Source organism: Plecotus auritus, assembly GCF_963455305.1.
Source record: "Plecotus auritus genome assembly, chromosome: 3".
NCBI classification, from domain to species: domain Eukaryota; kingdom Metazoa; phylum Chordata; class Mammalia; order Chiroptera; family Vespertilionidae; genus Plecotus; species Plecotus auritus.
In genome coordinates this window covers 136,441,640-136,464,499 of record NC_137772.1, presented here as the reverse complement: position 1 = coordinate 136,464,499, position 22,860 = coordinate 136,441,640, and the positions used below count along the sequence as shown (strand labels likewise).

At 40.4% G+C, this 22,860-nt stretch overlaps 1 protein-coding gene across 2 annotated transcripts in view; it reads right to left on the bottom strand.

Annotated features, from left to right (window-relative positions):
• Positions 1–21,041, bottom strand: part of EEA1 (early endosome antigen 1) — a 164,759-nt gene extending 143,718 nt beyond the window's left edge. The window contains exon 1 of one of the 2 annotated variants that reach the window (XM_080659758.1): positions 20,746–21,041. In XM_080659758.1, coding sequence (XP_080515884.1) covers positions 20,746–20,769 — 24 coding nt within the window. In that variant the 5' untranslated portion in view covers positions 20,770–21,041. The remainder of the gene's footprint in view (positions 1–20,745) is intronic. The other variant, XM_080659757.1, reaches the window with a different exon arrangement.
• Between the last annotated feature and the right edge of the window lie 1,819 nt (positions 21,042–22,860).

Here is a 22,860-nt window from a genome sequence, read left to right as displayed (position 1 = left end):
CAATATTATGACCCTACCTAGAAAACTTATAGAACCATATAATTTCACAGATACTTTTCTATCCATCATAAAACCATGTATAATAGTAAGCTTCATTACAAATATACATTTAACTCTAATTCATTTATATCAGCTTTCAGCTAAGAACAATTCCTATTTTCTGAAATGTGAGAAATTCCACATAATCTAGTCATCTACAGCTTTAATGATCAAGCATCATTAAATATAGTCACCTATGTTGTTAAATTATTAATGCTAAATTGAGTATGATCCTTATTCAATTTGTCTTTCAAAATGGCTGCTAAAAAGCTATCCCCCTGTTGCATCTGATTCCAGCTCTGTCCAAAATTTCTCACCACAAGTACACAATATACTTCTGCATCCTAAGTCTTTCCTGCCTAACTTACTGACACACCATACTACACTATGCCAGAGAAGGGGTTTAGATGCATATACCTATCTAAATGCAATTGGTTCTTGTTTTCAGCAGGGCCTGTCAAGTATTCCAAAAACAAAAGTCCACCTAAATATAGGAACAGTGATTCAGAATTTAGAAATTGGAGTCACAAAGACCTGAATTCACCTGGTCGGCATGGCTCAGTGGTTGAGAATCAACCTATGAACCAGGAGGTCATGGTTCAATTCTCAGTCAAGACACATCCCTAGGCTCAATCCCTAGTGGAGGGCACGCAGAAGGTAGTCAATCAATGATTCTTTCTCATCATTGATGTTTCTCTCTCGCTCTCTCCTTCTCCCTTCCTGTCTGAAATCAAAAATATATTTTAAAAAAAGAAAGACCTGAATTCAACTTCCAGTTTACCCACTTAGAAGCTTTGTAAATTTACTTAACCTCTCAAAGCCCCTAATTCCCATTTGTAAAGTGGAACTAATAATGTCCGCTTCACAGAATTGTTGTGAGGATGAAATGAAATAGAATATGTAAAATGTTTGAATCAGCCCTAGCCGGTTTGGCTCAGTGGATAGAGCATCGGCCTGTGGACTGAAAGGTCCGGGTTCAGTTCCAGTCAAGGGCACATGCTGGGGTTACGGGCTCAATCCCCAGTAGGGGGCATGCAGAAGGCAGCCAATTAATGATTCTCTTTCATCACTGATGTTTCTTGCTCTCTCCCTCTCCCTTACTCTCTGAAATCAATAAAAAAAATTTTTTAAATAAAATAAAATATTTGAATCAGTGCCTGGAATTTGGTATACTATCAATAGTAGACACTGATTAAGTGAATCTCTCCTCAAAAAGACCTAGAATAAAATTTTAAAAGCTGGAAAGCATCTCAGAAAGCAAATAACAAATCAAGCATCTCAGAAATAATGTTATGACTATATAACTTCAGAGATGAAGAAACTAACCCCCAGAAAGTATAATTGGCTTACTTGACATTACTCTGCTATCTAATGGTAGAGTTGCAATTAAAACTTAGGTTTCCCAGGTCCCAACTCAATAATCTAGAGAGAATACTACTGTCTAAAATGTTTCTAAATCATCCCTCTGATACTCATAAAGACACAATTTCTCTAATCTCAGCTTCTTCATTGATAAATTGTAGGGACAGGACAAGATCATGGTCCTTAAAGCTCTAAAATTTTCATGCCGTGATTCACTTGGGCCCTAAATATATTTCCAATGTCTGTATTTGCTTAGCTTTCTTATGGATACTTTCAAAACTCTAAAACTTATTTGGTTACTAATGGTTACACAAAAGTAATTTACCTCTCAAAAGCAGCCCAGTTTAAAAAAAAAAAAAAAAGCAACCAAGTCAAGTAAGAGAGCAAGACTATTAAAACTAATTATAGATAAATTATTAGTAACTAAATTGGGTTTATAGCTGTCATACAACTAACTCAATATTAAGTAAAAAAAATAGAAGTTTTTAAATACCTAACATTTTAAAATATCTAACATATAATTAATATTAATTTACATATTTTAAACAATTTTAGAGTACTGGATATTTTGATTCAACAAATATGAATAGACAGACACAAAAATATACCAAAATAAGGATTCAGAGTCTAGTTTTGAGAGGCCACTTTTCATTTTTTAAGTCTGAAAATCACTTGAGGGAACTGGGAAAGGTGCTGATAATAAAATTTCCTAAGCAAAGCATCTATGGGCCATGTTCAAAATCCTAGCAAATACACTTGAAGACATTTTACTTAGCATTTTAGAATCTAACAAGAATGGCCATGGATTCCTGTTATAAAAGATATGTAGAATACCAGTTTCAAAGAAGTAGAACAAAACATTCATCCTGAATATAATCATCTTTTATGACGCAAAAAACTATCCAAAGCAGATGATTTGTAATTCAGGTTCCCAAGGAAACAAACCCTGAGACTGAAATCTGCAAGCAGGAGGTTTATTGAGGTATGCTCTCAAGAACATCTGTGTGAACACAGGGGGAGCATGACTGGGCTCAGGCAGAAACAGAACAGTACTGATCAGTAACACAGTTGTAACAGTAGCCTCAGCTGAGTCCTAAAGCTAGGATGACCTTTCACAGAAGTCCCTAATCAAAGAAAGGGAATGATAATTCTTTGTATACCCCACATCAACAAGTGATTAAGGGCAGACTGCTTCTAGAAAGGGGGTATAATCTTGAGTGAGGCAGCTTCCTTCTGTAAGGGCAAATCCCTGAGAAGGATGCCCTCATGAGCCTTTGGCAGCCATGATTCCAGGCAGCTAAGAGTATTTCTCTACCCTGAAGGGGGATCTAGGTGCACACCAAAGCATCCACTACAATGAATGTACCTTACTTGCACTTGACATACCCATAAAGGGCTACACTCTAGGTGGAGAGAGATCTTAGTAGAAAAGGAGACCTACTATCTTCTAAAGCTTAGTATGTACCAGGTGCTGTGATAGTCACTTTACATGAATTATCAAATTTTACCACTGAATGCTTGCTTCCTGAAGACACTTTTTTCTCAGCAAAGATGCTAGAAAATAGGGTTAAAGATATCAGGATCTGTTACATAACACACCTAAAATGCTACTTAGGGGTTGCAAGTGATCTTCAGACTCAAAATCCTGGTAATTCCTTGGTTTTCAACTAACACTTTTACCCTGAAGAGTACTTTAGAAATCACTAGGTGATGCCCTCATTGGACAGAAAGAAAGTCAAGCCAAGAGAAGCTCAATTGTTTACCTAAGATCTTACTAGAGCAGAGGCAGAACCTGACCTCAGGCTTTTGATCTAAATTCAATGATTTCTCTACTTGCTGTGGTATCTTTATACTCAAAAACTTAAAACCAAAATTACCCTGAGGCACAAATCTTATTGAAAAACTCAGAATATCAACTTTCCCTAGATCATTAACATTTCAAAATCATGCACATAAGAAAATTCAGTTAAGGAAAAGTCAATTGGTAGTCTGTTAAATGAAATATTTTATCTATTAATAATAATAGCTAACATATAACTTTTATGACAAGCACAACACCAAGCACTCTATTTACATTACATCATTTAATCCTCACAATAATCCTTTGAATAAAGTCAAAAGGATTGTTCCCATTTAGCCAAAAGGGAAAAAAATAAGGTTAAAGAAGCTAAAGTTTTAACTAAGATCACAAGTGTAATAATACACAGAGCTAGAATTCCACCTGACTTCAAAACTTGTACTCTTAATGTTAAACCATGCACTATGCTACAGCCCCATGGTTCTCAATTTTCCATTTCTGAACTTTTCAAATTTTCATGATGTACATGACTTATTTTTATAACCAGAAATATGTTATTTTATTATTATAGCAGACCTGAATTCCTCCTTGATCCTTACACTTTATGGTGTTTTAGTATTTACCTCTATATTTCTAAGGAACATGCATATACAAATAGTTCTTTCTTTTAAAACTTATACATTTTATTTTTTGGTCATGTTTCAAAAACATTTCACCAAGCTCAAGATACATATTCCCCCACCTTATTTTAGAGAAATTATAATGCTTTTAAATAAATCCAGGCAATCTTTCCACACAAAGCAAGTGAAAGCCAGTGTGATAAACTAGAAGAACTACACCAATGTTGTTTTGTTTATTTGCTTTTGCTGCAAAACAACAATGCAATTGGTATTTCATGGTAAAATCCTATATAAATTCCTAAGTATAGTACGCTGCATCTAATAATGAAAAAGTGAAAGAAAAATATTTAAAATAATTATTCTGTGTTGGGATTTATTTGAAATTCACTTTGCTTTTGTGGATTTACATAGAATGTCAAGTCTTTGGGATTAGATAGTACAATGGATTTCAGGAAAGTTTGAATAATTTGTTTACATGGTTTACAATATTTGTTAAAAGTTTATTTAAGATTTTAAAATAGGTTTAAAAATACTGTTCTATAATGCAAAATAGAAATTTACCTGTCTTTAAAAAAAAAAAAAGAAAGAAAGAAAGAAAGAAACCTATAGAGCCCTGTAATGGTGGTCCTGAACAGCACTGCTTTGTATCTTTCAAAGCCTTTCAATAAAAATGTCGCAGAGGCTCAGCTCCATATTAAATTTTTGGTTTTGAATTTCCATGAAATTCCAAATTTCTAATTGCTAAGTGCATCCAGCATGATCCTATTTTTGAGCTAACTTGATGAACCCTTTATTCCTAGAACCTAATGAACCTACTCATAATTGTTATTAGTGTTTCAGAGCCATGACATAGCTTATCTCTATAACGATCTGTAAAAAATTAGTTTCATGGTGCCACAACTGTATCATATGAGCCCCACTCCACTCCTAACTTCAGATGACTAAACCAGCAATGAACACTTGACCCTGAGGAAGCAACTCTGTGGGCTAGCTAGAGACCAATGCATGACCCAACAAGAAAAGATGAGAAGGACATTTCAGATTCTTCTCTTAAAATTTGGGAATTGAGACATTGGGCCAATTGGTTATATAAGGGAGGTGACAAGCAAGTAGAATCATGTGGTCAGGTGGCAATTTGAGGTCTTGACTGAGTAAGCAGCAGCAAAGAATATGGATGCAGAGATGCAGACACAAGATGCCAGTGGTACATGAGAGAGTGTGAGATAGAGGAAGAGCTACCTCTAACACCATTCTAGGTCCTACTCTCTAGAGACCCAAGAGAACAGCAAATCTTATTCTTCGGTCACTTTGAAACCTCACAATAAATTCTCATTTCAACTTAAACTGATTTGATAAAATTTGTGATCCTTGAAAATAAAAAACATTTGTTATGTTGTCCAAGGATGGCAAATTGCATTCATGTACTATTTAATTAATTTGTTTCCTCTCCTCCATATTTCTTAGATGAGTAGTCTGTGCTATTTTTTACTTACTTTAATATTTTTTTAATTTTTGCCTGGCCGGTGTGGCTCAGTGATTGAGCGTCAACCTATGAACCAAGAGGTCACAGCTCGATTCCCGGTCAGGGCACATGCCTGAATTGCGGGCTCCATCCCCAATAGGGGGTGTGCAGGAGGCAGCTGATCAATGATTCTCTCTCATCACTGATGTTCCTATCTCCCCCTCCCTCTCCCTTCCTCTCTGAAATCAATAAAAATATATATGGTATATTTAAATACATTTTTTTTAATTTTTAAAATATTTTTCATTGATTTCCTTACTTCACAATTAATCATTTCTCCCTGTTTATCTCCTGAAATTGAACTAGGTATACTCTAACTGTTCCATTCAGTGGACACTTCTCAGTCCTTATTTGACTTGAAATTTATCCAGCATTCATACATACTTGTCACCTGAGTGCTGGACCTATATTTCTACTTGCCTAGTGAACATCTCCTGGGATGTCTACACCTCTAGTGCACATTCACCTTCCACTTCAAACCTGTTCTCCCTCCTCTATGCTTTTTTTTTTTAATATATTTTATTCATATTTTACAGAGAGGAAGGGAGAGGGATAGAGAGCTAGAAACATCGATGAGAGAGAAGCATCGATCAGCTGCCTCCTGCACACCTCCCACTGGGGATGTGCCCGCAACCAAGGTACATGCCCTTGACCAGAATCAAACCCGGGACCCTTCAGTCCGCAGGCCGACGCTCTATCCACTGAGCCAAACCGGTTTCGGCTATTCTTTACCTTAGTCCATTCCACCATCCTCTCTCAGCTACCCAAACTACTCACAAACCAACAAATCCTTTCAATTCTCTTTTTTTTACTAGTAATCACTTTTTACTTTTCAGTTACACTTGACATACATTATAATAGTTTCTGATATACAACCCAGTGATTAGACATTATGTAACTTACTAAGTGATCATCCTAATAAATCTCATACCCTCTGAAACCCTACGTAGTTACTGGAATATTAACTATATTCCCTATGCTGTACTTTACAACCAATGACTATTCTGTAACTACCAATTTGTACTTCTTAATCCCATCACCTTCTTCACCCATGCCCCCAGCACCCCTTCCATCCAGCAACCATCAAAATGTTCTATTAGCTATGAATCTGTTTCTGTTCTGCTTGTTCATTTATTTGGTTTTTAGATTTAATTGTTGCTATGTATTCATTATCATTTTATTGTTCATATTTTATTTTCTTCTCCTTCTTAAAGAAGACCCTTTAACATTTCATGCAATACTGATTTGGTGGTAATAAAATCTTTTAGATTTTTCTTGTCTGTGAAGCTCTTTATATATCCTTCCATTTGAACTGATAGCTTTGTTGGGTAATCTTGGTTTGTAGGTCCTTGCTTTTCATCACTTTGAATATATTTTGCCAATCACTTCTGGCTTGCAAAGTTTCTGTTGAGAAATCAGCTGACAGTCTTATGGGAGTTCCCTTGTAGGTAACTAAGTGCTTTTCTCTTGCTGCTTTTAAGATTCTTTGTCTGGTGTGTGTCTATGTGGGTTCATCTGTTTGTTTGTTCATTTTTGTTTTTTATATGCTTTCATTGATTTTAGAAAGAGAGGAAGAGAGATGCAGAGGGAGAAAAAAAATTGATGTGAGAGAGAAGCATCCATCAGTTGCCTCCCACACAAACCCTGACCAGGGACTGAAACTGCAACCTGGGCATGTGCTCTGACCAGTAATCAAACCAGTGACCTTTCAGTGCAAGTGACCAACTGAGCCACACCAACCAGGGCTGGGTTTACCTTGTTTGGGACTCTCTGTGCTTCCTGGACTTATATTTCTATTTCTTTAACTGGTTTTAGAAAATTTTCTGCCAAGTTTTATTCTGCCAAGTCATTATTTTTTCAAATAGGTTTTTAACTTATTGCTCTCTCTTTTCTCCTTCTAGCACTTCCATGATGCAAATGTTGGTATACTTGAAGTTGTCTTAAAGGCTCCTTACACTCGCCTCAATTTTTTTTTTAATTCTTTTTCCTTTTTGCTGTTCTGGTTGGGTGCTTTTTGCTTCCTTATATCCCAAATCACTGTTTTGACTCTCGGCTTCCTCTACTCTACTTTACATAATTCCCTATAAATAATTCTTCATTTCAGTTAGTGTATCCTTCATTTCTGACTGGTTCTTTTGTATGGTTTCCATGTTCTTTTTATGCTGTTGAAGTCTCTCCAATTTCATCAACTCTTTCCCTAAGTTCATTGGGCATCCTTATAACCTGTGTTTTAAATTCTGCATCTAGCCAAAACCGGTTTGGCTCAGTGGATAGAGCGTCGGCCTGCAGACTGAAAGGTCCCAGGTTCGATTCCGGTCAAGGGCATGTACCTTGGTTGCGGGCACATCCCCAGTGGGGAGTGTGCAGGAGGCAGCTGATCGATGTTTCTCTCTCATCGATGTTTCTAACTCTCTCTCCCTCTCCCTTCCTCTCTGTAAAAAATCAATAAAATATATATTAAAAAAAAAAAAAAAAAAAAAATTCTGCATCTAGTGGATTGCTTGTCTCCATTTTGTTTAGTTCTTTTTCTAGAGTTTTGTTCTATTCTCTCATTTGGGTCATGTTTCTTTTGTCTCCTCATTTTGGCAGCCTCCAAAATGTACTTGTTTCTATATATTAGGTAGAGCTGCTATGTCCCCTGGCTTCGTAGAGTGGCCTCATGTAGGCTGTATACACCTTCCTGTTATAGTTGAGCCTTGATTGCTCTTGGTACCTTGGTGGGAGGGATTTACCCCAGGCCAATGGGCTCTAAGGACTGCAGGATCAGCTGTGCAGGAGCCCACCTTATAGAGCAGGACTTACTTCAATGGGGCTCTGATACCCACTGAGTATACCCCTTGAGTGTGTCACTTGTGGAGGTGGTTGAGTGATGCTTTGACATGGTCTGAAGCTGTCCACTGAGTGTGTTGCCTCTGGGATAATCTGGGGAGTGCAGGCCAAGGTCAGCAGCCACCTGTATTCTGCCCAGGACCACCTAGCATGAGTTACAAAGTAATATGTGGTTGGCTGCTACTAGTGCTAGGCTTGGAGGTAAATCAGAAGAGGCCAACCTGTGAACCAAGGCTGGCTGCCACTTAGCAAGAGGTATGGAGCACACCAACGCCAGATGCTGCTTGTTTGAGAGACATTAGGAAAGTCTGAAGCATGAACGAAGACAGGCCAATTGTATGGAAAGCCACTGGGAACAGCTTGGCTTGTATTTCTATTTCTATTTCTATTTCTATTTCTATTTCTTCTATTTCTATTTCTATTTCTATTTCTATTTCTATTTTCTATTTCTATTTGGGTGGGCCCACAAGTTGGTGGGACAATGTCTCAGGGAATCACCAGGGCAGGGTAAACAGTGATAGACAGATATATGGAAACTCAGTTATAGTGCCTGCCTGCTGGCTCTGTGGGGGAAGGGCTCAGAAAAGGAACAATAGCCTCTAATAGTACTTCTGTCTGGGAGAAAGCTGCCCCTCCAGCTCTCGCCCTGATGCCAGACAGTTCAGTTCTTCCTCATAAGTACCTGGTGTCTTTCAAACCACTGCCCCAGTGCTAGAACTCAAAGGGAGTCTAAGTAAGTCCACACATGGGCCCTTTAAGAGGAACTGTCTGAGGCTTCAATAGCCCTCCATCTCACTCAGCCAAAATCCTGGCTGGTTTCTATAGCCAAGAGTTATGTGGACTTATCTTCCTGGTACTGGAACCCTGGGCTGGAGAGCCTGTTGTGGGGTTGGGCCCCTTGCTCCTCAGAGGGAACCTCCACAGCCAAGATATCCCTCCCAAATCTGCCACATGTGGATGGGGGACCATCCCACTCCACGTCTCCACCCACCTACCAGTCTTAATATGGCTTCTTCTTTCTATCCTTAGTTGTAGGACTTCTATTCAGCTAGATTTCAGGCAGTTCTGAATGACAGTTATTCTGTAGTTAAGTTGTAATTTGATGAGGTGTGGAAAGATGCAAGTACTGCACTTACCTCTTATTAATTCTATTTCTTAACTTTCTTGAAAAATCAATCTATTCTCCATCCCCAAAATCACTGACTGAATTCTAGCCTTCCTCTTCCCCTGGACTGACAACCAGAGATCCAGAGATTCTGATTCAATAGATGGACCTGTGAATCTTTTCTTTCTTTCTAAAGGATTCCAAATGATTCTAATGTGCAACAATTTTAGGAACTAAAACATTATTATTTTCTAGCTGGTCTCTACCTTAATGAAACCATTCTCTCTACATAGGCATCAAGTAGTCAACATATACTTATTACTGAAAACTATTAAACATCAAACACTAAGTTAGGCCCTGTACACTAAGAAAAAAACAAAATCCCCACCATAAAGAATCTCAGTCAAGTAGGGAAGAAGTCAAGTAAACAAATTACAAAAACAATGTAATAAAATTTCTAGACATATGCAATATAATAGCTACTATATACCAAATGTTTATTGAATGCTGAATACTGTGGTGAGTACTTCATGAACATTATTTCATTTAATCCTTCTACAACACTGTTAAGCTAAATTAGTACTAGAGGCCCAGTGCACGAAATTCGTGCATGGGAGTGGGGGTTCCCTCAGCCCAGCCTGCAACCTCTCCACTCGAGGACCCCTTGGGGGATGTCTGACTGCCAGTTTAGGCCCTCCCCTGCAGGCCTGATCTCGCCCTCAATGGCCCTCCCCTGCCAGCCTGGTCGCCAACAGGGATCGGGCCTAAACCGGCAGTCGGACAACCCTCTCGCAATCTGGGACCACTGGCTCCTAATCACTCACCTGCCTGCCTGCCTGATCACCCCTAACCACACTGCCTGCCTGATTGTCCCTAACCTCTCTGCCTGCCTGCCTGATCGCCCCTAACCTCTCTGCCAGCCTGACTGATCGCCCCTAACTGCCTCTGCCTGCCTGCCTGATTACCCCTCATCACCTCTGCCTGCCTGCCTATTCACCCCAAATTGCTCCCCTGCCAGCCTGATTGCCCCCAACTGCTCTCCCCTGCCAGCCTGATTGCCCCTAACTGCCCTCCTCTGCCGGCCTGGTCACCCCCAACTGCCCTCCCTTGCTGGCCTGGTCGCCCCTAACTGCCCTCCCCTGCTGGCCTGGTCACCCCCAACTGCCCTCCCTTGCTGGCCTGGTCGCCCCCAACTGCCCTCCCCTGCCAGCCTGGTCATCTCCAACTGCCCTCCCCTGCTGGCCTGGTCACCCCCAACTGCCCTCCCTTGCTGGCCTGGTCGCCCCCAACTGCCCTCCCCTGCCAGCCTGGTCACCCCCAACTGCCCTCCCCTGCCAGCCTGGTTACCCCCAACGGCCCTCCCCTGCCAGCCTGATTGCCCCTAACTGCCTCTGCCTCGGCCCCCACCACCATGGCTTTATCCGGAGGAAGTCGGATGTCTGGAAGATGGCCAGTCGACCCAGTCTAATTAGTATATTACCCTTTTATTAGTATAGATAGATTATATAGGATAGGATTGCTTAAATGGGAGGGAAAGCCTTTTTCAGCAGGAGGAGATGCTCGTGGCAGACAAAAATACATAACCCCTATATCTGGACTGATAGCCAGCCATATGCACTATACTGCCAAACCAGTCACTGAAAAATTAAATCTCTTTCTTACACCTTACACCAAACAGCTGTTGCCCTTAAAACCCCTCCTCAGCCTCCACCTTAGGTTCTGCCTTCACAGTTCACCCAGATTAGGTTCTGATTGGTCGGTTTCTATGCCAGTCAGCATCAAAAGCTCCGCCTCCCAGGCAGCCATTGGCTCCTCACACTTCACCCAGATTTGGTTCTGATTGGTCGGTTTCTATGCCAGTCAGTGTCTCCAGGCCTATCTCTGGGCCTGATCCGCAGCTGCCACAGCAGCTGCGGATCAGGCCTTGCCTCTCTCTCTCTCCAGGCCTTGCCAGCAGCCATGGCAGCTGTGGATCAGGCCCCACCTCTCTCTCTCTCCAGGCCTTGCCAGCAGCCACAGTGGCTGTGGATCAAGCCCCACATCTCTCTGGGCCTCTCTCCAGGACTGATTCGCAGCCACTGCAGCGAGGCCGTTAGGCCTCCAGCCCGGCCGAGGGCCAGAGGCTATTGATCTTGCCTCGCCCACCACCCCTGCCACCCCGCCCGCCCACCAGCCACCAGCCTTGCTGTGATAGGAGCCTGTGGGCTGCGGGAGAGGGACTGAGAGGTGCTCCATGCACTTCCTGGTGACCGGTCGTCCGTCTGGTCGTTTAGGTCATGATGGCCCCTGGCCTTTTATAATGTAGATATTATCCTCAGTTTACTAATAAATGGATTGGGTCTCAAAAAGCTTGAAATTTTGCATAAGATCTCACCCTCAGTATGGAGGAGCACTAAATGATGGTCTAATTCCAAAAGCCCATTTTCTTAATTAGTATGGGGTGTTTTGAGAGAAGGAAAAAAATCAAGCAAGTAACTTCTAGTGTCACTGAACTGAGCAATGTGGACAAGTGACTGAAGGACACTCTGAGCAGAATAAAGAGCTTCTATAGAGGTTTGATGAGATGAGAGAACAGGGTATGTTGTGGAAAACACAATTATTGAAGATAAAAAGGTCAGTATATGTACAGAGATGAGTGAAGATGAGTTTGAAATGGAGTTAACAGGACCAGAGCACTATGTGCATGTGTGCCAAGTTAAAGAATTCGGACATCTTCTCTGAGCACTGAGTAGTCACCAACAGACTTTAAACAGAAGAGTGATTCATTCACCTGATTTACTTTTTATAAAGATTACCTAGGAAAAATATTTTTGAGGGTTTTCCTTATTACAAATTTGATCACTTAAAAACTTTCCATGGCCGAAACCGGTTTGGCTCAGTGGATAGAGCGTCGGCCTGCGGACTGAAGGGTCCCGGGTTCGATTCCGGTCAAGGGCATGTACCTTGGTTGCGGGCACATCCCCAGTGGGAGGTGTGCAGGAGGCAACTGATTGAAGTTTCTAGCTCTCTATCCCTCTCCCTTCCTCTCTGTAAAATATCAATAAAAAAAATATTAAAAAAAAATCTTTCCATGGCTTCTTATTGTGTATAGTATAAAGTCCAATACTCTTTCCAGTCTCATCTCTTATAACTATTCCTATCCCCGTGCAGAAATACTCTTGCATTTACCTGGTCCCTGTCTCTAAAATGCCTTCTTTCCATTGCTCTTCCTTGCCTTTGTCACTCTTCCAGTTTCTGCAAGGCCTTCAACAATCTCCATTCCCTATCTCTGCTCCAATTCTCCCTCACCCTCTGCCACATAATTACTTTTTCTTTGTACTCAAATATTTCCTGTGGACCTATTAACATTTATCACATTGCTTTGTGATTATTTAAGTATCTGTTTCTCCCATTAAAACTCAAGAATTTTTTTATCCCTAAACTCAGCACAGCAATTAGCACAGAATAAATGTTCAATATGATGAATAAATGTCTACACACACACAAATGGAGATTTGGAAAAAAAAAAAAAGTTAAAACAAGGGAGTGATAACAAGTGTTCCTTGAAGAAATTTAGAGTGTATAATAATAACAATAATACCAATATTAGCAGCAGCTAACTTTTATAGAGAGCTTACTGTGTGCTAGATACTGTTAAGACCTTTAAATGTATTGATTCATTTAGTCCTCACAACAACCCTATGAGAAGGGTACTAGTATTCTGACCATTTTAATGAGACACAAAGAAGTCAAGTAACTTGCCAAAAAGCTACTCAGCTAGTAAATGTGGTGTGGACACCACACAGGTAGTATGGCTCCACAGTTCATTCATTCTTAACCACTAAGTTATATTATCTCTAGCTCACGCAAAGATCACTGTGATTAGAAGAGAAAACTTAGTTCTGGCCCTGATAATCTCTTCCTTATCCTTAACATACTGAAAATAAATCTATACAGAGAAAATTAATCCTACTTTTAAAAATTCATTTCAATAAATAAATAATAATTTAATGAAACTTAAATGTGTAACTAATCTGGGATGCCTTCATTAGCATCTTAGGTAGATCAAGGCCTTCTTGTTGTGTGCTCTTGGGGTTCCCTGTGCTTTTCCTTTCTAACATTCAGCCAAGGATTTGACCATATAATTATGTGATTCTTTCAACAGTTCCTCTCTCCTCCTCTGGACACTAAGCTCCTCAGGGTTCATGTCTGTTTTACTCAACAATATGTCCACAGCACATAGTAGACCCATAATAGATGTTTGGGGAATATGTTCAAAAGGTCTGCCTTATTCATCGCCTTTTTTGCAGCTCACATAGCCATCATTCTATTATAAATCATAATTAAAATCACTTCTATCTGATCTCTGTCTATACTCTCCTATGGTTTTAATACATCACATGTAACACTGGCAAATTAATCTTCCCAAAACATTCCTTTTAATACTCATTTCAACAAATATTAACTCCTACTATGCGCCTGAAGAAAACCAGAATATATCACCCCAAAATATGCCACTTCGGCATATTGATTATTTTTAACTAAAAGCACTTAAAAAACAGCATATGCAAAAAGGACACTGACCCTCTTTTGTCTTCCTGAAAGCAGAAGGTAAAACTCCCTTGTGAAAAGTATCCTCCCTGTACCAATAGGGTAGAAGGCATCCTTATCACCAGAGATAGAATTTGGGGCTGAGAAACCTATATAAACATACCTTGTTAAACTCACTCTTATCATCCTAGTTATTTCTTCACCATTTACCACCCCTTCCCCAGAGCCATTGGTCTTGTCAATTCTTCACAAATGTATTATTTCTTTGTCTAAAAGGTCTATACACTTTCTGTTCTGGTCATTTATTTGGGTCTTCATTCTCTTGTGAAGGCTCTCATGTACATGTAAAAATGTGCAAGCTTTTCTCCTGTTAATCTGTCTTATGTCAGTTTAATTCTTAGGCTCAGCCAAAGGCCCAAAGAAAGTGGAAAACAAATTTTCCTCCCCTCCATGTTAAATATATTTCACTGCTTAATAAAATCTTACTGATTTTCCAAATGTCTACAGAATAAAGTTCAAAATTTCAGTTAGATTTGTCTGTTAAAAGAAACAAGAAGGAAAATCACCCCAAACCTTGGTCTCTAATACCATTCCCCACTAAAAGGAAAAGGACTCCTCAAAGAAATGATTCATTTCAGGGCCAGGAAAGGATAGATAAAGGATGAGCCTGAAATACCTTGTTATGCCAGAAAGTAAGGAAGAGCTCAAAAAAAAAAAAAATTATAGAGGCTCAGAGGGAAGGCTGGGGAGGATGGGTGAGTGGGAAGAGATCAACCAAAGAACTTGTATGCCTATATGCAAAACCCATGGATACATACAATAGGGTGGTTAAGTGGGAAGGGATGGGCTAGAAGAGGTCAATGGAGGAAAAAAAGGGACATATATAATACTTTTAATAATAAAGATTTAATTTTAAAAAATGATAAGGCCATCTTAAAAGGGCTGCCACTGTTCATATCTGAAATAATTTGAGCATCAAAATGTTTAAGTACAGTATGAATATAAACCATAAAAAAATTAAAATTATGAGTTCATACCAATAGGAAGGGAAGGAAGCTAGGACTAGGATGGAAAGGAGCTAGGAAGGAATGCCAAGAACCAAATTAGTAAATGCAGAGGGAATGCTGAAGTAGGAAAATCATCATTTTGCCGTCACTGTGGTGTTAATCAATAATGGATGTTAAGGCTAGGGAAAACTTGGTAAGGAGCAAGATATTTGCATCGTCTCATATGTATCTGCCTATTAGATGCAAAGGAAAAAAGAATAATTATTACCCAGTTGAAAAATTAGGCTACACCTTGACTTTTGACAAGGTAATTAAATTAACATCACCTATGAAAGACAAAAAGATATCATGGGTCTCCTGATGTGATAACCTGAGAAAGGACACATCTTCTAGGAAACATTCTGACCAAAAATGCATAATTCTAATCTAATCACAAGAAAACATCAGACAAGCCTGGTCAGCGTGGCTCAGTGGTTGAGCATCAATCTATGAACCAGAAGGTCATGATTAGATTCCCAGTCAGGGCACATGCCCGGGTTTCGGGCTCGATCCCCAGTGTGGGGCGTGCAGGAGGCAGCCAATCAATGATTCTCTCTCATCATTGACGTTTCTCTCTCTCTCCTTCTTCCTTCCTCTCTGAAACCAATAAAGATATATTAAAAATAAATAAATAAAAGAAAACATAAGACAAACACAACATGAAGAACATTCTAGGGGGAAAAAAAAAGCAAGGGGGGAATCTGTATTCTTCACAAATGTCATAAATTACAAAGAAATGCTGTGGAAATGTTTCATATTAACAGAGGCTAAAGCATGACAACTAAATATAATATCTAACCCTAACTGGACACTATAATGGAGAGGGAAAATGCTACAAAGAACTTTATCAGATTAACTGACAAAATTGAAATGATGAATAACAAATGGAATAAATGTAAATTTATGTAGTTCACAACTATACTGTGATTATGTAAGAAAATAACCCTAATATTCACTTAAGTATTCAGAGGTAAAGTACCATAACTAATCCTGAAATGATTAAGAAAGAAAAAAAAATATTACAGAGATGGAGAGAGAAAAAAAAGAAGAGAAAAAACTGAGCAAATAATAAAACAAATATGATAAAATGTTAAATAATAGGTGAATCTGGATAAAGCATATACAAGTGTTCCTTGTATTACTGTCTTCTTGAAACTCTTTATAAGTTTATAATTAGTTCTAAATAAAAAGTTAAAAATTATATATGTATTCAACTAGACTTGCACTATCCAATACAGTAGCTGCTAACCACATGAGGCTGTTGAACAGCTGAAATATGATTAGTCCAACCTGAGATGTGCTGCTAGTGCAAAAAATAATGTAAAGTATCTAATTACTAATTTTTATATTGATTACATGTTAAAATATTTTAGATATACCAAGTCAAAGGAAATATATTTTTAAAATTAATTTCACCTCTTTATTTTTACTTTTTTAAAATGTGGCTACTTGAAACTTTAAACTATATATGTGACTCATCTGCATTGGACACGGCTGAGCTAAACAAAAATCTCCAAAATGAGGTATAACACTATTTTTGTAAACTTCTCTCTCGATTTCTTTCTACTCTAAAAATATTTCTCTCTCTAAAATCACTTGGTTTTAAGCTACCTAAAGATATTGTGTCTTATTCACTGTTGTGTCCCAGTATCTAGACATAGCAAGTGTCATAAATATTTGTTTATAGAAAGGCAATATGCAAAAGAAGGAGGGTGGGCAGGAAGAATGTACTCATTCTCATCTCTGAGTCATTGCTTATACCGTAACTCCTTCCTAGAAGGAAACTTTTCTCTTCCTTTCCTAATCACACACCTTCAAAACCCATTTTCTCATGCCCATTTTCTCCAAGGAGACTTCCCACTAAAGCAGGTTCATTTTTGACCTTTCCTCCTCTGTACTACTATAGCCTTCATTCGCTATATCATTTACTTTGGCACTTAATCATATAAGTCCATTGAGTGAGAAGTTATGTCTCAAATTTTTTCCTATACTAGTACCTGCCTTCCACAGGAACTAGCATAGTGCTAACCATACCAGTTTGAAGTGGGGGAGGGAGAGAGACAAGATGTCAAGAAAAGAGAAATAAATTGGGAGTTGGAAAAATTTGGCTGTTACCTGTTTTCACATCAAACTGTGTTGCTTAGATAAATCACTGAATCTGTTTCTACTTTCTCGTTTTTTAAATCAGAGAGACAGACCTGTTTGACGATAAAAGTCTCCTACTTCTACAATTCTAGAACAAATTAAAACCATTTTTCTTTTGCAATATTATTAATATAGACCAGTAAAACTACATAGAATACACAAATGTTAAATCACAGTAAGTTAAGAAAGAAAAGCAACAACGTTTATAAACTGCCTAAAGTACTAAATGCTGATCATCTTTCTGGCCATCAAGCACTTTAAATTCACATTTCTCTTCAGAGGACTATTAAGCAAAATAATCAATACACACATATTGGAGCCACCTCAATTTTTTTTTTCCAGGCCTTTTCAAGCCTCAGAGAGACACCCTTTAGAAAGAGGAGAAGGAGGAAAGAAATCAGACACTAAGTTTTCTATAAAGTACCCTGGGACCTTATTGGTGATGTTCAAAGACTCTGAGTTATAATTAACTATAAATACATTGTCTGTTTATTCTTTCAAAAATTTTATTTAAAGGGCACTATTCAAAAGGAAATTACAACAGTTTTAAAAAAAGTCATCTAAAAACATAATGTTAAAGAAATTCAATCTAATTTTAAAGTATTGATACTATTTCAAACAATCTCTAAGTCAGCAACTTTACTTTTAAATCTTATATCTTAATATCTCTGCTGAGAAGTAAGGTTATTAGGGTGGGATAAAATAAAATAGTTACTATGTTATATAATTTAAAGATTTCAGCCCAACTGGCATGGCTCAGTGGTTGAGTGTTAACCTATGAACCAAGAGGTCACTGTTTGATTCCCCATCAGGGCACATGCCTGGGTTGTGGCTCTATCCCCAGTGGGGGCATGCAAGAGACAGCCAATCAATGATTCTCTCTCATCATTGATATTTCTATCTCTCTCTCCTCCTTTCCTCTCTAAAATCAATAAAACAAATAAATAAATATAAAGATTTCAGTTATACTTGTTAATAAATATCATCTGTGGAGTTACTAAAATATATAGTCTAGATTCTATCTAAACTATTAATAAAATCATAAGATTTCTTTAAGACTTTTATCAAAATGCTCCTATTAAATGCTGGGCATTAACACTGACCCATCTATAAGATAATAGCTGAACTTCGGCAGGCACTCAAGGACTCTCCTAACCGGGTCGGTAGCTACCTCTGTAGTCTCATCTTCCACCAATCCCTGGGCATCATTTCACTTCCTAAACTTAATTGTTCATGTTCCCCCTAATATTACCCACCCTTTTATGACTCCATGTCTTGGCATATGTTGAACACTCTGCTAGATATGCCCTTCCCTCTTTTGAGCTTTGAATATGCCTGCCTTCCTGAAGTTTTTAAGACTGCCCCAACACGCTCCTACAAAGTAGCTCCCAGGGTACTCTTCATTCTTCTGTTACATAGCACATTAATCACTACTTTTAAATGTCCACTTCCACAAACAGGCTGTGAGTTTTAAATGGAGGGCCCATATCTTATTTAACTGGTTCCCCGCCCCTAGCTTATCACTGGTATTTACTGATACTCAATATAAATACACTGAGGGGGGGCGGGGGGAGTTTAATTAATGTGAGAAACTATTCAAACTTTCCTATAAAAGAGTATGTATATTTAACACAGTGTTTCTCAACAGGGGCAATTTAGCCCCTAAAGGATATTTGGTAAAGTCTTGGAGGTATTTTTAGTTGTCACATAAGGGGAAGAGGATTTGGAGAGTGCTACTGGGCATTTAGTGGGTAGAAGCCAGGGATAGGGATGCTGCTAAACATCTTACAATGTAAAGGACAGCCCCCCAAAACAAAAAATTATCCAGGCACAAATATCAATAGTGCCATGGTCAAGAAACTCAATTGTCAACTGACTTATTCATATGTGATAATTCCATATCACATCTCAGCAATAACCATAATAAATTCCAATTTTGTAGTTTCAACTGAAATGTATGCAACAGTTGATGTGTATGCACCAACCCTAAAAATTATCTTTATATAACTGTAATGCTTAACAACAGTAAGAGTTCTGGAAAGCATCCCATCTTTCTGAAAACTAAACTTTATTTTTTTAATATATTTTTATTGATTTCAGAGAGGAAGGGAGAGGGAGAGAGAGATAGAAACATCAATGATGAGAGAGAACCATTGATCGGCTTCCTCCTGCACGCCCCACAATGGGGATGGAGCCCGCAACCCCGGTATGTGCCCTTGGCCAGAATCAAACCTGGGACCCTTCAAACCTGGGACCCTTCAGTCCGCAGGCCAACACTCTATCCATCAAGCCAAACCGGCTAGGGCTGAAAACTAAACTTTAAAAGAAACCACAGGAAAACTAATTTTCAGTTCTGGAACTATGACAAAAAAATCTGAGGCATGAGGTAATTCATTCCTCCGGGTTTAATAAAAGGAAAATCATTAAGTACTACAAGTAAATCATGCACAGATGTCTTGACTGTTAAACACAAAAACCTATGGCAAGAGCAAATGGCATACCCTTACTATTGCCTAAATCACCAGTTTATTAAGATTAAAAAAAAAATCTCTGACAAAACCAATGCAAAAGAATCATCAAATGTCAATAAAGGGTGGCAGATAAGAAGTTAACTATTTCTACCCCTGATATATGACCAAGTTTCATATGACGACTTGAACATGTCACAAAAGCTATGCCAAAACAAGAGCACTCCCTTTGTATACAGTGGCTGACTCTACTGTCTTTGGCACATTGGATGAATATCACAAATTCACTAATTTCTTCTGTCTTTTGAATTAGTTATCCTACTTACATAATAACCGACAAATGGATTTAGCACCAACTATAGTCATTTACATTTTGTTGCAACCTCTTAGTCTCAAAAAGGCTATGGCCATCCAAAATAGGAAAATAGAGTTTATGTTATTATAGGAATTGATTGCTAAACAATAAACCTACAGCTTTCCTATGCTCTAATCTTTATATCTTAAGTTTTTTTCCAGATTTTAAATACAGATAACACTGGTAGAAAATGAAGGGGTAAATGTATACCACAGGGTCAAGCTTACTGCGGATTTATTCCTGGATAGCTCAAAAAAGGGACTGGCTGGGAGAGGAAAATGCATTTTTAATTGGGGGTAAAAAAAAGTTTCCAACAGTGAGTAATGTCTTCTTTCTCAGCTGACTTTGCCAGTAAATGTGGGTACAAGGATTGGGCCCATGCTAGGCCGGGTTTCGCCACATTACCCTCCAACAAGGTCCAGATGCAAAACCGAAGCCCTGTGTGGCAGGTGCGTGAGGTGTAAAGTTGGGGGACACCGTGGGCGCGGAGAGTGGGGTTAGCGCTAAGCAAGCCTCCGAGACCTCGCGCGGGGCGACCTCCGGCCCGGCAGGCGGTCCGAAGGCACTAACTCTATCCGCACACCCCGTCTGGGATCGGGAGGAACGCGGTACCACACCCTCCCGCCCGCCGCCTCTCCCACTGACAGCCCCGAGCCGAAGCGGGGCGCCCGGGCCTGGGCGCGCGGTGCCGCGTAGGACTGGGCTCCAGGCCCCGGGATCCGGCCTGCCGCCCCGGACGCCCTCCCTGCCCCCACGGCCTGACCCCGGGCGGACGACCGCGGCCTAATCGCCTCCCGGGCGGCAGGGCCTAGAGGAGGAGGGAGCCCGCCTCCCGCTCGGCTGCTCAGCGCGGCGGCGGCACCCGCAGCCCCAGGCTCGGGACCTCCCGCTCACGTGCTGCCGGGAAGACGGTTTCACTCTCTTACCCTCTGCAAAATCCTCCTTAACATGGTTTAAGCACCCCGGCGCGCCGCGGTGGCTCTCCGGACCCACGCCGGGCCACTGACTACTCGAGGGTACGCGAGAGGAAGGAATCTAGCCTGGAAGGGATCAAGGAGGAGGTCGGGACGAGGCGGTGGCGGTGGCCACTGGAGCGGCCCGGATTTCCCTACAGGCGGCGAGAGGGAGCGCGCGTGAGCAAGCGACGAGGTAGCCGGCGAGCGTCCGCCCGCCAGCCGGGCCGCCCCCGTAAACTGACAGCTGGGCGGGTCCGCCCGACAACGCCCCGCCCTCCCGGCCTGTCCATCCGCGGGGGGCGGGGCTGGAAGCTGCCTGGCCAGGCCTCGAACCAATCGGAAGCGGTGTGGCGTGAGCAACTGCGTGACGGACAGGTGGCAGGATCTGGGCCGCCGCTCCTTCCGGTGGTCGGGAAAAACGGTGGCGGCCGAGCGCTCCCTCGCGCTCCGTCGGAGGCCGCGACCGCGCTCCCACCACATGCCCGCTAGGGGGGCGGGTGGGGAACCCTGGGGCCCGGTGTGGGGGTCCCTGGCCGTGACCGGAGAAGGAGGTTCCGGGATAGGTACCCTGCTGCGGCACCTCAGGCCGTTCTGTAAAATTTGTCAATGTGACCCTGGCCTAGAGGAGAATGGACTGGGTTCTTATTTCTGCTGGAAGCGCCTGGGTGGAAGCAATGGAGAGAATCGCTGTGGAACTTGGGTGCCCTGGATAGACTCCTGGTTTCTTATCCCTACTTCCTTCCTGCTTCAGAAAGTAAAGAATCAGGAGAAAGGGTAGGAAGACACTGGAATTGTAGTTAGCAAAGAGAAGTTGGAGTATTTTCTTTTTTGAGGCGGAGGGATGACTATAGCAACATTATTTAATGGACTGATGTCGCTAGCATGTCTTTCTAAAGCCCATGTTTAGCTCATTCTAAGAAAGTTTAAACCCTATTCTGATAATAGATATATGAAGGGAATCGGCATTAATGTGTCTGTTTAATAAATTAAGAAAAAATAATGAAGTCACAGATAAACAACGTGTCAAAACAAGGACTTGGACTTAAGACTGGAATGATGTCATTATTTAAAGTAAAAAATCACAGCTTCAGAGTCCTACCATTCTGCTAGTATTCACAATCTAAGAGGTTTGATTTTATAGGGAACTGGAGGGAATAATGTAATTTATGGGGGGGGGGGGGCAGAAATCTACAAAGGAATGAATAGAGTGCTTATTGGAAAGTATTTATAGACTTTTGAAAAGATGCAACAAATATTACTCTCAAATGAGTTAATGTAAAAGTGTTTTGTAAAGTGTAAAATATTATATGATGTAACATGTTGTTTCTATCCCAAACGTTCTATTTTTCTGGGTGCCTATAGTGCAGCAAAAGAGTCATGCCTACAACTAATATATTATTAATCACTATTGATAATAGAACACTTAAATACTTCCAGGCAAACAGAGCAAAATGCACACTTTTCCAGACACAGGTGCATTGTTTTCATACATTGGGAAATATTTTCACTGACTAAGGTGATAAAACTGTGTAATATGATAAATATATATTTGGTGTCCGCCCCAAGTTCCTGACACAGAGCTTCTAAAACCTTTGTAATTTCCTCACGATTAGGGTGCCAGGAGCATCTTTCATTCTGATATTTGACCTTTGACCCTGGTTCCTGACACCAGAGCTTCTAAGATCCTTGAAATCCTCAGAGTGATAAGTGTCTTTTTTTATGCTAATGAGATGACTTCTGGTCTGGGCTCCATAGATAGCTTTGGGATTGGGGTTGATCTCCAGAAAGACCTAGGCATGATTAGAAGGTATAAATTTTCAGCCCCGCTGGCATGACTCAGTGGTTGAGCATCGACCTATGAACCAGGAGGTCAGGGTTCAATTCCCAGTCAGGTACCTACCCAGGTTGCCGGCTTGATCCCCAGTGTGGGGTGTGCAGAAGGCAGCCTATCAACGATTCTCTCTCATCATTGATGTTTCTATCTCTCTCCATTCCTCTCTGAAATCAATAAAAATATATTTTTAAAAAAGGTTAAATTTTCAGACCCACTCCCTCCACTTACAGAAGGGAAGAGGGGCTGGAAGA